Genomic DNA, 21,646 nt, shown 5'->3' with positions numbered 1-21,646 from the left:
CGCCTCAAACACATTATTAATTGAAAACCAAACTGCGTCTTACTGTTTGATAGCATGAATTCATAGAAGTGCTAACGAAAGATCAAGATGAAAAAAATTAATGACATGGGACTGAAAGAACTGATGTGGATGATTATAATTTTTGTGACTTTCTGTTTGAGTAAAAAAAAAAAAAAATCCCACAAGGACTCAGAGGCAAAAAATATACAAATCAATTTTCACTGCAAAGTAAAGGAGCTGTTATGGTGGAGGATTCCTGGACTGAATGTCAATATTATGACACAGCATGAGTGTGTTTCGTGTGTGGTAACTGCAATCATTGTTGCTTTTGTTGTGGCCCTCCATTTACAATGCTTGGTGTCAGTCTATTTATCTCTTGTAAAAATAAAATACGGTGTGTGTGAAAAAAAAAAAAAGGAATCTACCTGCCAATGCAGGGGACACAGGTTCAAGCCCTGGTCCGGGAAGATCCCACGTGCCGCGGAGCAACTAAGCCCGTGCGCCACAACTACTGAAGTCCGCGCACCTAGAGCCCGTGCTCTGCAACAAGAGAAGCCACCGCAGTGAGAAGCCCGTGCATCGCAACGAAGAGTAGCCTCTGCTCACTGCAACTAGAGAAAGCCCATGTGCAGCAACGAAGACCCAACGCAACCAAAAAAAAAAAAACCCAAAAAACTCATAGAACTAGCTTAAAATTTTTCTTCTCCTTCAATTCTCCACAATTACATTAATTTCCTTTCTGATTTTTATAATTTTATTCTGCTTACTTTGTGGTTATATCCTCTTCGTCTTATTTTTTCCTAAGGTAGATGCTTGCATTATGGTTTACCCATCTATTTTTTTACCAGTGTATTTGGTTGATGGCATAAATTTCACGGTAGGCACTGCTTTTGCTACATCTCACAATATAGCTCAAAATAAATTTAATTTCTCTTGAAAAAAACCCCACATTATTAATTGAAAACCAAACTGTGCCTTACTGCACAGAGTTTGATAGCATCCCACAGAAGAAAATTTTATAATTATGTGTGAACATATAAATATATGCAAATGCATCTAACAAAGGTCTAGGAGAAATGGCACGTATATCAGACAGATAACAGTGCTTACCTGGTGGGGGTGGGGGTGATTTGGGATTGGGACGTGGTCAAATGGATGCTTATTTATCTGCATTTTTTACAATGAGAATATATTTTTTAATGAGAAGCAATGCAGCATAGTGATTAAGGGCATAAATGCTACAGCCAGTTCAAATCCCAGCTCTGAAGCTTATGAGCACTTGCCTGGCAAGGGATCTAACCTCTGCATGACAGCACAGGGGGGCCAAATGTGCCGTCCTAAATTGTGTCTCTTAGGCATGAAGACTAAGTTAGGCTGATTATTTTTAAGAAACGAAGACTCAGGAAGCCTTTCTTTTTACCTCCTCCTTACCTGCCTAAATAACTTAGATGAAGGGTCTGTTCCCAGAATAGAGCTACCACCAGAGATGTCTGCAAAGAATACAGGCTAAGTGTGTTGGGGGAAACCAGGCAGGGCCTGGAGATCAGACTCCTCTCTGTGTCCCACTGTCTCTGCTGGTGCAGCAAACATTTATTTACCAAGCATTTGCTCTTCCATTTCCATGTGAACAGCTTCCTCCCCTTTGAAGTCTCAAACTCCCACCCCCAACATCCCTCTTTTGTCTTTAGCTGAAGACGGTATTTAAGGTGAGGCTTGGGCCATTTTGGTAAGTAACCAACCCAGTTCTCCTGGGTCTCTCCCATGTATATATGTTATTAAAGTTTTGTTTGACTTTCTCCTGTTAATCTATCTCCTGTCAATTTAATTCTTCAACCAGCCAGGAAAAAGCTAGAAGAGTAGAGTAAAATTTCTCCCCCACTCCCAACAATAGTTTCTCTGTGTACACAGTGGAGATGCTGGATGTACCAACCCTCATGGGGCGGTTGTGAAGATTAAATGAAGAATTATAGGTAAAGTGCTTACAAGAGCGTCTGGCACAGAGCAAGGACAACTAAGCAACTGAGATTAGGAAGCAGGGATGGACACTAGCTAGCAGAATAATCGCATTGCCCAATGGTGGCGGTCTACACCCAGGAGCCCGTACTGCATTCATGTGCACTGGGCATTGGGGTGCACTACAAGGTCACTCCCCACAGCACACACTCGGGTGGAGCGCTGGGGGGTGAGGCCTCCCCCACAGACCCCAGAGGAGAGCCTTCTGCGGCAGTGCTCACATCGGACACCTGTCGGACACTGGTGCCTAAGGGAGTGTGTTGGGTTGAATAGTGTCCTCCCAAAATTCACATCCACCAGAACCTGGGAATGTAATCTTATTTGGAAATTGGGTCTTTCCAGATGTAATTAGTGAAGGATCTCAAGACAAAATCATCCTGGATTTAGCTGGGTCCTAAATCTGATGACTTAGAAGAAGAATCCCTTATAAGAAGAGGAGGGACTTCCCTGGTGGTGCAGTGGTTAAGAATCCGCCTGCCAATGCAGGGGACACGAGTTTGAGCCCTGGTCTGGGAAGATCCCACATGCTGTGGAGCCACTAAGCCCGTGTGCCACAACTACTGAGCCTGCGAGCCACAACTACTGAGCCCACACACCACAACTGCAGAAGCCCACATGCCTCGAGCCCATGCTCTGCAACGAGAAGCCACCGCAATGAGAAGCCTGCACACTGCAACGAAGAGTAGCCCCAGCTCTCCGCAGCTAGACAAAGCCTGCGTGAAGCAACAAAGACCCAACGCAGCCAAAAATAAATAAATAAATATATTCGAAAAAAGAAGAGACACGCAAGGAACAAGGTCATATGGAGACAGAGGCAGAGATCTGAACGATGCTGCCACAAGCCAAGAGTCCCCAGAAGCGGGAAGAGACAGGAATTTCTCCCCAGAGCCTTCGGACGGAGCGTGGCCCTGCCAATACCTTGCTTTTAGACTTCTGGACTCCAGAACCGGGGGAGAATACATTTCTCTCGTTTTAAACCCCCAAGTGTGTGGTTATTTGTTATGGCAGCCACAGGGAACTATGACAGTGGGGAAAGCTGAGGCGTGGTACCCGAATTCCTATTGCTCTTCCACCTGCATTTCTCTCGATGGAATGAGGCTGGACTTGCTAAGGCAGAGGCTGCTGTCTAGGCCCCAAGCACTCCCCACGGGGTATGGACAGCATCTCCCAACCTGTGCTAAGGCCTCCCATGGCCTGAGCTAGCCCGGCACCAGGAAAACTCACTCCTCCCCCTGCTGCTAGAGCAAGAGAACACACAGGGCTGATGCTTTAACACGGAGACCATTTTAGCACCTGGGTCAGTGGGAGCTTGTTTACAGTTTTCACAGTGGAGAGAAAGGAAGCACACTACTGAGGTTTTCCAAACCTGAGCCACTGATGGGCAGGAGCGCCAACTTCCCTGGTTCTACCTCCCCACCCGCCCCCCCAGCCTCATACGCCTCATAACAAAGGTGTCCAACCCTTCCCAGAATCCTTCACTTGTCAGGACAAGCAGACAGTTAGATGTCATGAGTAGAAAGAGATGCTGGGCTGAGTCTGAATGCCAGCTCTGCCAATCACGTAACCTTTGAACAAGTTGCTTCTGCTCCTTGAGCCTCAGTTTCACCTTCTGCAAAATGGAGAGAACACCTATTTGGCAGAGTTGAATCAGGATGAAATGAGATGACATACTTGGAAGTCTCCATGTGCATCTGACAATCAATAAGCAGAGGTGATTCCTAAGGAGACAAGGAGATGGAATCTGCCAGGAAGCTCCTGCTTGTTCAGTCTCCCCAGGGAGAATTTCCTAACCACGTGTATCCGAATACAAGGAATACATCCTGTTTTTGGTTGGTTTTCCTCTGTGAGTTCATTTTTTTTCTCCATTTCAATGAAAGAAGAAATGTTGACCGTTTTAAAAGCAGTATCAAGACTTCCAAAGGAAAAAGAGACATTTTGAATTATGAACAGAATTAGTTCTTGGTTTTGTATAATACTGCGTAATTAGAAATAGGCTAATTGTGCACTGTTACGGGAATGTTCATATTCAGTATTTTAAGTTGTGACTCAAAGCATAGGCTCTGGAGCAAGTGTGACCACAGATGAGCTATTTTAATCTCTCTGTGCCTATTTCTTCGATTGTAAATCACTATCTCGTAGGGTTGTTATGAGGTTTAAATAAGATACTGCAGGCAAAGCATTCAGAACAGTACCTGGCACATAGGTAAGCTCCCAGTAAATGGTATCTATCAGTTTGAAATACCTCTCTTAGTTCCCAGAACAATTCAGGCAGGTCATTCAAACTGCAGTAGGAGAAGGTTTAAACATATCGATAAAGCAATCTGAGTGAACTGAATTCTGAGATGGAATAGCAGGTAAGGGCTTAGGGAAAGTCTGAAAGCAGATATTCAGGCCATAAGCTGTCCGCAGTTGCTAACAGAAGATCATAAATTAAGCTCCGAATTACGTAGAAACCCAAGCAAAAAGAACACTACGGGTAGTTACAGGACTTGCGTTGTCCACAAGATAAAAGAACCTTACAGTGAAGAAGGACAATGCTGTTTACTGTACAGAAGTCTGAGAAATGAGGTAGGATGACATTGCGAACAAATTGGTACAATAATGGTATCAGCAAGGTTTCTGAAATAACTATTTCTTGGAGGGCCCTCCAATGCCAGACAAGGTATGATGAAAATGCATAGCAGTAAAAGTTAAATTAATTAATCTTCCTCTAGCTCAGTGAAATATCTCCTAGTCATTAAATGTGATAATTGTCCAACAAAACCATACAGATTTAACTGAGAAAAGTCAAACAGATTTGCATGGACACCGATTCAGTGTGTGTAAGCTATGAACATGTGTATAAATCCCCGAAGAAAATGCAGGAAGAACTGAAGAATTATGTTCAGAAGAAACTTTTTTTCTTCTTATTATAAGTAATACTTTTGTTGCAGAAAATGTGTTAAGTATAAAAGGGGTAGAAAGAAGCCCACAACCCTCATCATCTAGCAATATCTCTGATAACCTTTGATGTATTTCATTTCAGTTTCCTTTCTTCTTTTCTCTTTCCTTCTCCTTCCATCTTTACAGAATTGGGATCCCACTTTATTCAACTTTTCCCCCATTTTTTTCTATTTTTAATACTTTATGGGTGGCCTTGAACATCCATTAATATAGTTTTAATGGAGTTTCACAAGAGGTAATTTCAAGTACAAAAAAGATGTCTCTGCTTCCTTGAGTTTTTATTAAGGGTAAAATTCCTACCTCTCTGATGTGGTAGCAATTATTTCTGAGCTTTACTTGCAGTGTGGGGGTGGATCTCAGAAACCAGGTCACTGTAGATCTGATGTCCTCTGGAGACGACGCTATTCCAGTTAAGAGAACAGCTCACCGAACCTTGAGGTCTACACCTGTTATCGAACTCAGCATCTGGAAATGAACCCTCTGAGTGGGATTCTGCTTGACTGACAAAATATAGCTCATAAATCGTGCTCAGATGGCACCCTTGAAAAAACTTGCTCTGCACGGCCCCTCAACATCAATGAGCATCCTTATGTCTTCCTGGTCTACCTTGGCAAGTTCAACATCCCTGGACCAGTTTCCTTTGAGGATGGAAAGGATGCTATGATCTTATCAACTCCCAGATTGTCAATTGATAATTATGTATTATATACAATATTAAATATATATATACATATATATAAAATTTGCCTCCGCAAATAATCTCTATGGCATGCAGATTACTTCAAGCTGAAAGCAATCAAGGCCCAAAAGACTCAAGAAGAAACTCTGACCTTCCTCCTAACTGCCTGAAAGAACTAGATTGAGGGCCTGTTCCCAGATTAGAGCTATCGGTGGGCTAAGTGTGGTGAGGAAAACTCTAGGCAGGGCCTAGAGATCAGAGTGTACGACACTGTCTCTGCCTGGTCCAACAGGTGTTTATTTACCAAACATTTGCTCCCCGTCTCCATATGAATTGCCTTCCTCCCCTCTGAAGTCCCAAACCACTACCCTCAACATCCTCTTTTGTCTTTAGCTGAAGATGGTATTTAAGGTGAGGGTTTGGCCATTTTGGAGAGTTACTCAGGTCTCTCTCATGTATACACGTTGTTATTAAACTTCTGTTTGATTTTCTCTTGTTAATATGCCTCACGTCGGTTTAATTCTCAGACCGGCCATAAGAATCGAGAAGGGTAGAGGAACATTTCTTCCTCCCCAATAATATAATATGTGACTTCGGTCTCCATTTCTCCCTTGAGCTCTGACCTCATATATCCAGCTGCCTCCCTGGCATTGCCAAGTTGGGAAGCAAGCCCAACTCCTACAGTCAATAATTCTACAATGTAAGTTCTTAGTTAAACAGCGTGTTGGGTAATTAGTTAACCTTGTAGAGCCTTAGGTTCTTCATCGCTTAAAGTACCCAGCGTATAGGAGTAATAGTACACAGCTCAAAAGAATAATAATACTCAGGTCATAGGAGTGATAGTACTCAGCTCTTAGGAATGTTCTGAGGATTAAATGAGATTATGCATGTGAAGCGCCTGGAGCTGCATCTCACAGATTGTTAGGTTTCAATCAATGCAGAGATGAAATATGATGATGTTGTCCCGAAGGCACTGCCGACTTAACTCATCCAAACCTAAATTTGTGTTCCTCCACGCCTCTGCTCATTCTGAGCCCTTCCTCTTCTTGGTCCTGTCCATTCCTCACAGAACACCATCTCTCAATATTCAATGAATTAATCTCTCAAAACAGGGATTCCTCACCCCTACAGGCTTGGAGAAGCTGTGTCTTAGAACAGGGGTTCAGTGCTCACCTCTTCTATAAAGACAGTTCTGACACTTGCAAATAGATGTGACCACCCTCATCCTTTGATTTTTACAGACACATTATACAGTTTGGGCCTTGTAGAAAAATGCCTACTGGCAAAAGGCAACCCTCCTTTCCAATTCTTCTCCCAAACTACTCAATGTAAATGAAGGCAAAAGATGCCCGTCTGTTTCCCAACATTGTTGGGCTGAAAATGAAATCAGACAGGGGACTGGGGGGCCTGATGCCGAAAATTAAAGCTTCTAAAGGAAACTGGGACTTTTTCATAAATTTATATACACGTAATTGGACATGAAAACCAGTTAAAATAAAAAACATAAACCATCCCACTATGTCTTCAAATATTAGCCTCTTCAGAGTCATAGGAATGTTGATTGTTTAATTGAAATCTGGCATAAGTGCTATGCTTGCAGTTTTGCCTACTTGCCAAAACTGCTTGGAGAACATCACCTTCTGATGACTGAGCATTTATAAATCTAAATCTGTCCCCGCTCATTTCAGCTTCAGTTCCCTCTTCTAAAGCAGATGGTCCCAAAATTTGATTAGTGTGCATCAGAATCACCTGAAGAGCTTGTTGCCGCATGCAGATTCCCAGGCCCCTGCCCCAGAGATGCTGGTTCTGTTGGCTCAGTGGGGCTCAAGAATCCACATCTTTATCAGCACCCCTACTGATTCAGACTCAGGCTACGCTTTGCGAAACGCTGGTGTAGAAACCTGGGGTCATGAAATGCCCGTCCGCCTTTGGTTCGGGAGAACCCCACATGTCAGAACAGACTTGTTCCTGGAAAACCTTACCTATCAGTGTTTGTACAACAAACATTCGGTGCAAATCCTACTTTCTCACTGATTTACTTGATATTTTCTGGGATACTTTATCTCCATTTATTACACATTTCAACAAACAATGATACTTAACAACTTAGTTTCAAATGACACTTAACAACTCAGTTTCAAGTTTCTCTGTCCCTATGCTCTTAGGTGATTCTGCATCCTGAAGATAAGCTACATGTTTATATTGGCTGGCTTACTCTTTATACGCGTAATGTATTTATTGAACTCTTTTAGAATAGTAGTTCTCAAATTTTAGCTTGTATCAAAATCACCTGGAGCAGCAGCATGCTTGTTAAAATGCAAATTCACAGGCTCCATCATTAAAGAGAAGGTCTTGTGTTGGGTCCAGAAATTTGCGTTTTTACAAGTAACCATTTGATTCAGGTAGAGTTGGTCCATTGGCCAGGCTTGGAGACACCCAGCTTTGGAGAATTATTCTAAATCCTTTCTGCAAAAATGACAGCTGTTTATAATTGTGGTTTGTCTGGATTTTGTATTTTGGAAAGTTCTAAATAAGTGTTCGAGTGTTGACACAAGTAAAAGAATCTCAGAATTATTTCAGAGATTGGAGAATCCAGCCCTTTCACTTTTTAGATAGGGAAACTGAGGTTCAGAGAGGTGACATGACTTGTCTAAGGCCACAGCTAGCTAATGATAGAGCCCAGACTCAAACCAAGCTGGGACTCTCATTCAACCATAATGCAAAATCCCCCGTGTCCCAGACTCTTCCAGGAAGTTACAACCCATAAAAAAGCTTCCCCATTTCACTGACCCTGGTGTATACGAACATATATTCACTAAGCCACAGATATCACTGAGACTTGTGGGTGGAGGGGTAGGACCCAGTAGCTGAGCTACATGCTCTGGGGTTTTTAAGCCAAGCCTCACTGGATTTAAGGGTATTGGGGGTAGGAATATCCTGAAATTCAACAATTCAGAAACACATAGGGTACCTCCCTCTACCTTCCAGAGGGACAGAAACTTCTAGAGATGCTGTACATGGTGAAGGAAGGGAATAACTATTTTTTAAAGCTGGAGTTTATTATCATTATTACATGAGAAGTTTGTTTTATTATTCCTTACACCCTCATGATATTTACTCTTGTAAAATTATTTCATAATACATTTCATATTTTAAAGTAATGTATTTCATAATGAAAAATTTTAAAAGCAAATGAGATGGGAGAGGGAAAAGGCAACTAAGTGTGGTGTAGTAGACACCTGAAAGACAGAAGTCTCAGGATGATGAGCAGATACGATCAACACAAAGAGTTTGTCAGATCTTGGTGCAGTTCAGTGGTGGCAGTTCTTAAATTTTGGTTCTCATAATCATTTGAGAAGTTGTATTCATCTCTCATACTCTACACCAAGAAAAATTCCGAATATTAAAAATGCCACCAAAATAGAAAACAGGAGAAAATTATTTTGTAACCTGAGTGAAAACGATTTTTGAATTACAACTCAAACTCCAGAAGCCATAAAAAAGATTGATAGGTGTGACTACAAAAAACATAGATCTCTGTGGAAAAAGATATCTACAAGCTCAAAAGACAAGCTAACAGCAGCAAAAAAAACTGGGACAGGGCTTCCCTGGTGGCGCAGTGGTTGAGAGTCCACCTGCCGATCCAGGGGACACGGGTTCGTGCCCCGGTCCGGGAAGATCCCACATGCCGCGGAGCAGCTGGGCCCGTGAGCCATGGCCGCTGAGCCTGCGCGTCCGGAGCCTGTGCTCCGCAACGGGAGAGGCCACAACAGTGAGAGGCCCGCGTACCGCAAAAAAAAACCCCCAAAAAACTGGAACAAACATTTGTAATCACATCACAAATAAAGGGCTCATTTCTCTAATAGATAAATTAATAAGAAAAACCATCAAATCAACAGAAAAAAATAAGGCACACTTTCAAAAAAGGAACTGCAGGTGGCTTTTCATTACATTTGGTAAAAATCTACTGATAACAAGATGGTGCATATTAAAAAATATTTTGTCACATTTTACCTATTAGCAAAATTTTAGAAGATTGATGATACACTGTGTTGGCAAAGGTTTTGGGGAGATACGTACCCTCATTCATTGATGGTAAAGGTGAATTTCCTTGGGAGGGAAATTTGTCAATGTCTGTCAAAATTACTACCACGTGTAGTCTTTGACCCAGCAGTCCGAGAAATTTATTTGACATTGGATGTGACACATAGGTAAGGATGTCCACTGCAGTATTGTTTGTAACAACAAAAAATGACATCCTAAATATCCATTAGTCGGAGACTGATTAAATACCGTATGATACACTCACACGATGAGACTATAAATCTTTAAAAATTAACTCTGTAGCTATTTATGCTTTGATAGAGAAAGATCTGGAAGGACACACAGGAAAGTAGTAAATGTGGCTACTATGGAGGGTACTAGGCGAATAAGGAACAGTGTGGAAGGAAGGCTCTTCACTGTTTATCTTTTTATATACTACTTTTTGATTTTTGAATCATGTAAATGTACTATCTATTCAAAATTTAATTTAAATAACTTAAATAATTCACTGAGGAACCTGTTAAACATGTAAGTGTTTTCCCCTGATATTAACTCCACTGAGACAGAATCTCCAGGAATGAGCAGGAATGTCCTCACCCCTAAGGGTGCATGTAGTTATTTCTTAAAAAGAAAAGACTCACACCCCTTTAGCTCTAGTTTCTGAGTTTAAAGTAATGTGTCATGCATCCCCCTCATGGGAGATTGAATATAGGGTAAACCCACCATCTGCCCAAGTTTGCTAAGATGGATGTTATATATTATATGGCTTCCCGAGAACAATTTGTATAATTTATGGCCAGGGATGGTTTCTATTTCTCTACTCCTTTTTGTTTGCATTATTTAAAAAAAGTGAAAAAGAAAGAAAACAACCCATTTTGTGCTCTGGGTGGCAGATGGATGAGGAGGGAAACAGCCAGCCTTCAAGCATTTTTTCTAACCATTGTCATCACATTTATGCTCGTGGTTTGTCCAAAGCAACAGTATATATGATGAAAAGACCACAGTGAAAACAAACAAAAACCCATACCCATGGCTAAGCTGCAAAGTCATCAAAAATTTGTCTTTTCTGGTATCTACTAAAATTGAACATACCACATTCTATAGCTCAGCAATTTCCACTCTTAGGTATATAACAAGAAAAATGTACTCACTTGTACAACAAAAGACATGTAGGAGAAAGCCCTTAGGAGCTTTACTCATAATAGCCCCACATGGGACACTACCCTAACATTCATCAAGATTAGAAAGGATGTGTGCATTTTGGTACGTCCCCACAGTGAAATTCTACACAGCAATGAGGATGAAAGAACTGGAATGACACGCATGATCTCACTAACAGAATGATGAGTCAAATAAAGACAAACAAGAAAGAAAGCACACGGTATGATTTTATTATATGTTAGAATAACAGGGCAAAAGAATCTACTGCTTTAGAAGCGAGGATGATCCACGAAGAGAGTAACTGGAAGAGGGGTGTGTGTGTGTGTGTGTGTGTGTGTGTGTGTGTGTGTGTGTGTGTGTGTGTGTATGTGGTGGGGGGTTGTAGGGATTGGTGACATCTTGTTAATTGACCTGGATGGTCAGATCAGTTTGGACAAAGTCATCCAGCAGTATACTTAATACTTGTACTTTTCTGCATTTTTTGTTATGCTTTTTAGTAAAAAGTTTTAAAAAGTCATTCCAAGCCAGAATGAGCAGTGTGTGAATGAGTTTTAGATAAGAAATGGGTTCAGCTTCTAAATAAATGCTGTCCCAGCCCCTGTTGAGATACCAAAGAGATTCCAAAGAGACTGAAATGACAAAATGTCATTGGCCAAAGCTCCTGGAAATTATGCAGAGATCCGGGCTTAATGGTTTAGAGGGGCCCCCTCTGCCCCACCAGACACAAAGAAGCAGCAAGGCCTTCGCAGTGGGCCTGCAGAGCAGCCACAGGAAGAAGCTGTGCGTTAATCGGCAAGGAGAATGCACTACCTCCCGTTTTACTTGCCAGGGATCCCTGACAGTTGAGATGGTCCACGTAAGTAAATTTTCTGGATAAGCAAAACTTTCCTTAATAAACAATCCTTTCATTTAAAACAGAATCTTTTTTTTTTTTTTTTTTTTTGCGGTACACGGGCCTCTCACTGCTGTGGCCTCTCCCGTTGCGGAGCACAGGCTCCGGACGCACAGGCTCAACGGCCATGGCTCACGGGCCTAGCTGCTCCGCGGCATGTGGGATCTTCCCGGACCGGGGCACGAACCCGTGTCCCCTGCATAGGCAGGCGGACTCTCAACCACTGCGCCACCACGGAAGCCCCAGAATATTTTTTAATGGAACCCTTTCAAAAACACATTTCACACTTCCCTGACTTTTCAAAAAGTTGAAGAGTCCATGAAATAGAATTTAACCTTTACAGCAAATAACAACACTAGCAATTATGTCCTATCTCTGTGCCAGGCACTGTCCGAAATGTTTTACATTACATTACAAATTTTCTCTCTTAGTCCTCATAAAACTCCTATGAATTAGGTCCTATCATTATTCCCATTTTATGTATGAGGATGAGAGTGACTGAAGAACTGTCCAAGGTCATAAAACAGGTCTTCTGTTTACAGCTTCAGTTATTTCATGTCTGCTATCCTCCACAATGCCAACAGGTAGACGGAAATGTTAGCTGTACCTTTAGAGAGACTGAGTTCTCAGCTTTTCTCTCCGTATTTCCTTTCTCCTTCCTCAATGTGACGCTCTTAGTTTTCACAGAAAGCTACATGCCATAAACTCCTATCTAAAATCAGATGAAAACTTACAGTACTTTGTTTTCACCACTTTAAATAAACTCCATCTCCTTAGATATCCCTATTAGCTAAAATATCCCATTGAGTTGGACCAACTTCTTTATCAGTTTAAGAAACCCCTCTGGTTCTCTGCATTTCAAAGCGTCCTGGATTTGCTTTTTCTTAACACAGTTCAGAAGGAAGCCTGTGATACTCATCAGATTAGCAAAAGCAGCCCTCAACTGGGGGCCTTCTTGACTTCCAGCTCGGCTCTCGAGAACATACAACAGTGGGGGCAGACAAGCACAAAGGCAAGGCGTGCAGAGTCATTTTCTGTAAGGTGTGTGGATGGGCAGGCCTGCAGAGCAAAAGAAACCGTCATCCTTACCCTGTTTTCAAGCTGACCAAGGCGTCCTCTACTCCCTTCTGATTAAATTTGGTCATGTACTGATGCATGTAGGGGTAGTTGTTCCGAATGTTTCTCTCCGTACTGCCATTGGGCACCGTGCCAAATCGAAAGGGAGGGGAATAGTCGTGAGGTCTCTGAAACTGAAGAGAGACAGAGAAAGGAGGAGGAGGAGGAAGAATCAGCCATCATTCTGTCTTGCCTCAGGTGTTACACATATGCACACGCTAGCACAGGACAGTAAACACCCACTCATTTTTGTGCTTCCTTTCTACTTAATCACACCTTCCACTGGTCTGGGAGCTCCAGGAAGTCAGAAACAGTGTCTGTCTTCTTCCTTACTGTTCCTCAGTGCCCAGCACAGGGGCTGGCTGGGTGTGCAATAGGTATCTGTTGGATGGAATTTTTCGTCTCCATTATAGAGACCAGCCTAGTCCTAGGCTCACAGGCAGTGCTCAGGAAATGCTGATTAAGCTGGAATTAATGTATGACTTCAGTTCATTCATCTGCCTTATCAGGAAATTTTCTGAGATCCTCACCAATCACTCCCTTCTCTGGACCCCATTTACAATTTCTTTCACCTCACCCAGAAAATGACAAAGGGGAGCAGAATTTGCCACTCCTGAAATATGCCTCTTTGGCATACGGATTATCTGGGGGCTGGTTATTTTTTAAGAAGCAGCAGACACAGGAGAAACTCTGAAAACTGAGTAGAAGTTAACTCTTTTGGAAGAGGCAAAATCTTATATTCGTGAGGGTGTCTTCCTCTCTGTATCTGGAAGAGGATGACTAAATCTCTAAAACTCTTATCCATGGAAAAGGCAGCAACTTAAATCTGCATCACTACCATGCCCTTACTTACTGTGCTCTTCCTGGTCTCCTCCCAGAACTGGCCTTTCCTTCTCCCCCCACCCCCCATCACGCCTCCCATTACCCTACATCTTTCTTTTGTCTTCAGCTGAAGACAGTACCTAAGCTGGTGGTTTGGGCTATTTCGGGGAGTTACTCAGTTTTCTTGGGTATCTCCCATATATACAGATGGTATACATGTTTTTCTCCTGTTAAATCTGTCATTTATTATGGAGGATGGGGGTCTCCACCAAGAACCCGGAAGGGTAGAGGGACAATCATTTTTCTTCCCGTACAAAGACTCTATGTCATTCACTCACCCTCCAGCCATCATTCATTCATTTGCTCACGCATGCATGCAATACTTATTGGGGTCCTAACACATCCCAGGCATAATGGCAGGTTCCATGAACGTTTCTTGAGCTGAAGTCCATACTAACCATTAGCTTCCCGGTGATGCCCATGTCTGGTATGGCCTCTTGAGCCTCCATAAAGGCTCACTGTCCATGCTCTACTGGGTTTCCCTGATTGGCTGATGTTGTCTGTGAAGGGGGTCAGAACAGGCCTCCCCAGGATGTGCCACTTGGATCATGTGGTTGCTTTTTCATTCTATGAACGTTGTGTACTGCATTGACTTATTTTCATACGTTTCATCACCCATGCATTCTTGGGATAAATCTCACTTGGTCATGGCATATTTTTCTTTTTATATGCTGCTGCTTGATTTGGTTTGCTGGTATTTTGGTGAGGATTTTTGCATCAATATTTTAAAAAGATACTGGTCTATCATTTTTTTTCTTGTGATTCCTTTGTCTAGTTTGGTATCAAGGAAATTCTGGCCTCAGAGAATGAGTTAGGTAGTGTTCCTCCTCTATTTTTCTAAAGAGTTTGAGAAGGATTGGTGTTAATTCTTCTTTAAAACTGTTTGGTAAACTTCACCATTGAAGGGGCTTCCCTGGTGGCGCAGTGGTTGAGAGTCCGCTTGCCGACGCAGGGGACACGGGTTTGTGCCCTGGTCTGGGAAGATCCCACATGCCGCGGAGCGGCTGGGCCCGTTCTTTTTTTTTTTTGTGGTACGTGGGCCTCTCACCGCTGTGGGCGCCCTCATGGACCCCCCACCCCCGCCGTGGAGCATAGGCTCCGGACGCAGGCTCAGCGGCCACGTCTCATGGGCCCAGCCGCTCCGCGGCACGCGGGATCTTCCCGTACCGGGGCCCGAACCCGTGTCCCCTGCGTCGGCAGGAGGACTCCCAACCACTGCGCCACCAGGGAAGCCCAAATTTTTCTATTCTTTTTTAAAAAAATTTTTATTGGAGTATAGTTGATTTATAAGGTTGTGTTAGTTTCTGGTATACAGCAAAGTGATTCATATATATATATATATATATGGATATATATAAATAAGAATATATATTTATATTCTTTTCCATTATAGTTTATTAGAAGATATTGAATATAATCCCCTGTGCTACACAATAGGACTTGTTGTTTATCTATTTTATATATAGTAGTTTGTATCTGCTAATCCCAAACTCCTAATTTATCCCTCCCCCAAGATGTGCCACTTTGGCACATGATTTATTTTTAGCTGAAGGCAATTGAGACCCTGTGGGCTCAAGAGGGACTTTCCCTGCTCTGTTAAAGAATTTAAATTGGGGGCCTTGCCCATAATAAGAGTTATTACCAGAAATAACATTTTATGACCTATGACAGGCAAACATTTAATTACTGAACGTCTGCTCTTCTCATCATCCTGTAAATTACCCTCCTCCCCTCTGAAGCCCCAGGCCCCTAGCCTATTCCTTAGCTCAGGATGGCACATCTACCTCATTTTACCTTTCTGTCTCTGAACCTCTCATATATGTGGGGTTCCCGTATGTATGAAATTAAGTTAGATTTTCTCCTGTTAACCTGCCTCATGTCAATTTAATTCTTAGACCAGGCAGAACTATCTAGAAGGGTAGAGAAAAGTTTCTTTGCTCCCCATCTGTTCACACCTTCAGTGTTTGGGGCAACCTAACCAGATTGGGAGTCCAGAGAACTAGGTCTAAGTCCCAGAAATACAGTTAAAATCTAGAGGCAGCACAAGGCAATGGTTACAAGTGTGAGCTCAGCCTCACAGGTTCCAAAGTCAGGTTCTATCCCTTACAGACCGTGGGGCCTTAGAGAAGCCACCTTACTTCCCACTGCCTCCACTTATTTTCCATCTGCAGAGTGGGAAACACATGAGTACTTCCCTTGTGGGGTCAATGGGAAGATCTAAAACTACAACTTTTGTCAAGTAATTAGAATAGTGCCTGCAACAGAGTAAGCACTCAAAAATAAAACTACTCTTACTCATCATTTCTGCCATCATCGTGGGCAAAAAAAGTAACCTGGGCCTCATTTTTCTATGAAATATGGAATTCTGGAACTAGAAAGTGATGATTATAATGACTAACATGTTTTGAGGATTTGCTGGGGGCCAGCAATGTGCTGAAAACTTTACAAACACTGGCTCATTTAATACTCACAACAACCCTGCCCGGTAGCTAATCTTTGAGGCTCCATTTTACAGATGAAGAAACTGAGGCTCAGAGAGGTTCTATGACCTACTTAAGATTACGCTCCTTGTAAACAGCACCCCAGATTTCAAACCTAAGGTCTGAACTCTATCATTCCTCCGAGACCATTACTAGCGACCTCTCCTCTTTTAGAGGTGAGGACCTTGAGACCCAGAGAGGGAAGGACAACCAGCAAATCTCTGGCAGAACCAGGGCTGGGATCCAGAGGTCTCTCAGATTTCCACATCAGCATGTCTTCCACGGAACTGAGAAGTGCCGGAGGAAGCGTCCAAGTTTACCCAAGAGTCAGGCTAATCAAAAACACTATTCTTCTTTCTAGACACACACTTCTTTTCACTGTTAATTAAACTTTCCAGTTGAAGATTGCTCCCCTTAAATTAAGCATGCTGCTGCCTAATAAGCAGCCATAACTGGATTTGGGGGAAGTGGCCATGCATTGTCCCAATGAGATCCTCCTGCTGGGCACCTTGTGTTGGGAGCATGTGTGTACGTACAAGTGTGTGTTTGTGAACAGAAAATGCTCTTTGCACTCACTCAGGCAAGCAGTGCCTCAACTCACCACCTAAAAGGGGGAGGCACCAGCCCAGTCCTGTTTGCACAGCAGCTGTCTGCTCAGGGGCACAGAGGCAGCAGCACTGCTCATAAATCTAGTCATTGTTGCAGCCGCTCCCAATCTCCCGAGACATCTGATGGCCTGTTTGCCTAACTGCCTTCCCCTTCACTCACCATCTGTAGCAGAGGAGACACGCAGCTCTTTTAGATTCCCTTCCTTCCCTGCGTTTGGTTTGCACAGCGATAGAGACAGCAATTCAGCCTCGGTGATGAATTTCCACACCTTTCTGGCCTTGACTGTACCCTCACCCACACTAAATTCAGCCTGGCACCCAGACCTAGGAACCTTTCCCGCTCAACTAAAGGCTGTCAAACTTTTTAAAGCATGACTCACAATACATCTTCCATCTCCACCCTGTAAAGACACACTTTCTTCTTAGGATATATTCTGATGTAATCCATGGTGATCTACTATTTTAATGGTCACAACTCTTAAATTAATTTCATGACTCCCTAAAGAGTCATGACCTACAGTGTGAAAAATAGTTAGGGGCAAGGATGACTCATCGCCGGAATCCCAGGGCCTAGCGTGGAGGGCACACTCTGTGTTTCTTAGGGGAATGATTTCTGATGCAACTTTCTCCCAGAGAGTTCCATGTGCAAGCAGGAAGAAACGAATGTGGGCTCCAGTGCAGGAAGGGGTGGTGCAGAGGTCTGCCCCATCAACAAGACCACAGGGCAACGTAATCATGAAGCCCAGTGTCAGCAGAACTCCTCACAGCTTCTCTCCCAAGGTCGCCCTCATGGTTCATATTAGCTGGCTGCACCTGGCCTTGGGCTTTTCATCTGCTACTTTGGAACTGAGACATTTGGGGCATTTGCTTAAACTCTCTGAGCCTCTGTTTCTCCATCTTTAAACTGAAGACTGCTTTTGCAATTAGAGTGTTTAATGGCATCCCCTAATGCTTGATAAACATCACCTCATCACCTGTTGTTACCCAGCATGACTTTAGTCAAATAAAGGATCCAGTTTCCCTCCAATGTAGAGAACAGAAGATCAGAGGATTGTATTCTACACTTTTTTTCCATTTGGTATGTGAACAGGTCTGAGAGTCATTCCAGCTAATAAGTCACAGGAAGTGCATTATGATAGACGGAGTAGAGATACAGGTCTGGGAAGTAAAACTTCTAGGAAAAATGCGGCAATTAATCAGGACATTTATTTATTTCTCTTATGAACCAAAAAATACACAATTATTAAAAATATCTATCTTCTGTGGACATAAGTAAGGAATGTCTGGTACTAGAGCCCCTGTTTCTAGTAAGGTCTTCTCCCACTTGTGAGCTCCACATGCTTCTGGATGTAGCATCAAACTGCTGTGGTCCTTAAGAGGAAGGAGAGGCTCAGAGGCCTCCATTCAACCAATAAGAATGGTGGACAAGGCTCACCCAGCACAACTCCCCGAGAACACATTTATGGGCTCATCCACAAGGTACATTCCCTGAATTTCCTCTATTGCTGTCACAAAAGGCCAACTCAGTGCAATAATATTTCAGACCCCAGAAGTGAGGAATGGTTCGAATTAGGCAATAGTGATGGTCATGAGGAGGGAGCGGAGGGAGATGGAGAGGGGAGGGGAGAGGTAGTGGAGGGGGTGGGAGGAGGCTTGAGGGAAGAAATACCATTTACAATAGGATTATCTACCATGTGCCAGGCACGGTGTGAGGATTATTCCTAATCCTCATATCAACCTTGCCAGAATGGTATTAAACCCCCTCTATCAGGAAATTAAGCTGTGGGGATACTGACACACTGAAGGCCATACAACTACTATACGGCAAGGTCAGGATTTGAATCCAGATCCATTTGACCCCTATGGTGTTGCTTTTTCCACTACATTAGTCTGCCTCCCAGGGATGGATTTCACCAACCACAGTAACACCCAACATTTTGGAAAGGGTCGCCACCAACATTCCAACTTCTTTAATAATTCCTAGGGGAGCATCTACCCACGAATTCACCTACGTATAATTTAACCCCAAGCTCATCTGAGCACACCGTGGGCTCCAAAGGTGCTTCTTTCACAGCAAGTATGCAAATGGCTTAAAAGTATTATAAACCTGAGCTGTTACATGGGTATTCATGATAAAAAGAAAGAAAGAAAAAAAGAACACTTGTATACAGTATTAAATTGATTCAATATAGATTTTTATTTTGCAGACTTTCTTGTTATATTTGCCATTAATCTTCTGGGAGCATTTAGCTTATTTACTCTAGGAATTTTGCTGTTTATCTAATTGTATCAAACATTTAATTAAAAGAGCTATCTGCTTGCTGCTAACACTCTGAGCATGGAAACTGAGCTGTATCTCATGAGGATATGGTATCTGTTACTAGATGTTTCCAAATCAGAGAAGGTCAGTCTAATTATTAGTGTTTCTAATTAGTTTTCCCGCAAGCAGTCATGTTATTAGACCCAGAACTAGGTAGCAAGGGATTTTTTCCCCCCTTGCTATTGAAAATAGCAACAAAAAGCAAAATACGCTGCCAGCTCCTTTCTTGAAGAATCTTCTCATCCAAAACTTGGGTTCCCACTGCTTCCAACGTATCTCTGGTCACTTATTCTAGGAACTGTACATTTGCTCCCATGACGTGATGGAATCGCATAACAGTTACAGGCAACCGGGCACATTCACATGTGCAGCCTCCTTCCATCCTTACCACAACGATGATTCCCAAATGTTCAGAGAGGAACTAGGAGGCCCAGCAAGGTTACACAACAATAAAGGCATCACACAGCTAGTATGCGGCAGAGAGGAAAAGGAACCCAACTTTCCTGACTCTGAGTGTAGGGCTTTCTCTGCTGCCTCCCAGATGCCATGTGCTTTAGGTGAGCCAAGGAATTGGGTGAGCATGATTTATTAGGGAAGGGCTCCAGGAGAAACCAGGAAGGACATGGGGGAAGAAGGTTAGGGAAGGTGAGGAAGCCAACCAAGGGTGTGATTATGAGCAAAGTCTCAGCCTCAGCCTGATCCTGCAGGGAGCTCTGGAGAGTAAACTGCACCTCTGAGTTTGCCTAGAAGCAACAGAACAGCTGGGCTTTTGTACTCTCACCCTGGTTAGCCATTGGTTACAGGCAACTGCAAGATTTGGGGGACATAAAAATATCCAGGCATTTACCATTTCAGTGCCCCAAGGTAATCATCCTCTGAAGGTCCCTGGTATGAACCTTTGTCAGCAAAGGTGAGGCTGGGCACACAGAACTGAGAAAGGGATCCGAGGCCCCAGGCAGGGTGCCCACAGCATCCAACACACAGTGCATTTCCCGTTCAATCAACAAGTGTGCACTGAGCATCTACTAAGTGTCAGATAACCCTGACATCCCCTTCCCCCAAGTCAATTTTAATCTCATCAGTTTTACAGCACTTATTCCTGCCTGGAATTTTCTTCTCCATTGCGTTTACTTGTGTGTCGTTTATTTCTTCCTACTGGAATTTAAGTTTCATGGGAGCACAAGCTCAGGCTGCCAAGTTCACCATGGTGACCAGGAAGACTCTCCCAAGGGGTGATAGTTTCCCTAAAACCTGAAAGTCAAGGAGAAGCCGGCCATGAGAATAGAGGGGGAAGAACATTCCAGGCAGAGGACATGGCAAGTGCAAGGGCACTGTGGTGGAAATACACTTGGAGTGTCTAAGGAACGGAGAGAGGGCCTCAGCAAGCAAGAGGGAGGGGACATGGGGGGATGTGCCAGATAATACAGGGCTTTGTCGCCATGAGGCAGAGAGTGGCATTTACTCAAGTGGCATTTCCAAGGAGGAGCCATCAGAGAGGCCAACTGCTCGTAAGGTTGGTGGCGCTTTTGTGATAGTGACTCACTCCAATCCCTCACCTTCTCTCTGATGACAGGCCTCTCTGTACCTCTTTCAACCACCGTGTAAGTCACAGATAAGCTGTTAAGTCTTTTCATGGGCTGATTTTCTATTCAGCAGTCTGTTGATGAATGCTGAAAGGATATATGTAGACTCATGCCAATAAGACATGATACTGAGATTTTATAAAGAGACAAATTATCCCCACATACAAGACAGAAAATCTTTGCAGTGCTGCAGTCCCCACGCTGCTGAGCTTAGCAAGTCCGGGTTTGTTTCCTGAAACTAAAATTTCAATAGGAAGATATACCCAGTTTACCTCTTCCTCCCTGTAGGTTTCTGAATAGCTACTCGCGCCCTGCGAACTTCGTTACATGGCAGTGGAGAATGGAGAGCGCAGGTGTTAACGCTCCCGTCTCCCTGATGTGGGAAGCACAGCCCCAGGAGGGAGGATTGAAGGTGAGCCTGAGTAAAAGGAACCGGTGGGAAATGAAAAACCTCCCTGCTCCTTTTGCGTCCCTTGAAGAAATTTCAGGTGAGTCAGGAGTGCTGCTGATGGGGCTGATTGGCTACATAGTAAAAAGGAGCTGTCAGTTTTGTCTCTGGGTAGGGCTTACAGAGGACTTCTGTTTTCAAGTCAGAGAATCCAAGGCATGGAGCACGTAAGAGACTCATACAAAGTCACAAAACTAGGAGGTACCTACAGCCGAGAGCATCTCACTTCACCCCAAGTTTCTCCTGATCCAAGGCGAATGGATCTCCCTCAACATCATACTCTCCTTGGCAAGATGAGCTCTAGCCTAAGCTGTAACATGAGTCACAGACCTCAGGGGGCATCAACACAGTCATGTAAGTGTGAGAAACGACCACCGGGGGAAACTACGTTTCCAAATTAGATCTAGGCACTTTAAGACTTAGGAGCTAAGCTTAAGCTTCCGTTCCTGAAACTTTTAGAAATATGCCCATTTGAGT

The 21,646-nt window shown here is 43.3% G+C and overlaps 1 protein-coding gene across 1 annotated transcript in view; it reads right to left on the bottom strand.

Annotated features, from left to right (window-relative positions):
- Nucleotides 1-21,646, bottom strand: part of GRIN2A (glutamate ionotropic receptor NMDA type subunit 2A) — a 368,609-nt gene that overhangs the window by 49,010 nt on the left and 297,953 nt on the right. The window contains exon 9 of the mRNA XM_022552282.2: nucleotides 12,822-12,982. Coding sequence (XP_022407990.1) covers nucleotides 12,822-12,982 — 161 coding nt within the window. The remainder of the gene's footprint in view (nucleotides 1-12,821; nucleotides 12,983-21,646) is intronic.

The sequence above is a fragment of the Delphinapterus leucas genome, chromosome 15 (genome assembly GCF_059928025.1).
Source record: "Delphinapterus leucas isolate spDelLeu-1000000601 "Yukka" chromosome 15, BTC_Dleu_Yukka2, whole genome shotgun sequence".
Taxonomy (NCBI): Eukaryota; Metazoa; Chordata; class Mammalia; order Artiodactyla; family Monodontidae; genus Delphinapterus; species Delphinapterus leucas.
Note: the sequence above shows the minus strand (reverse complement) of the source record. Positions and strands in the feature narration are given on the sequence as shown.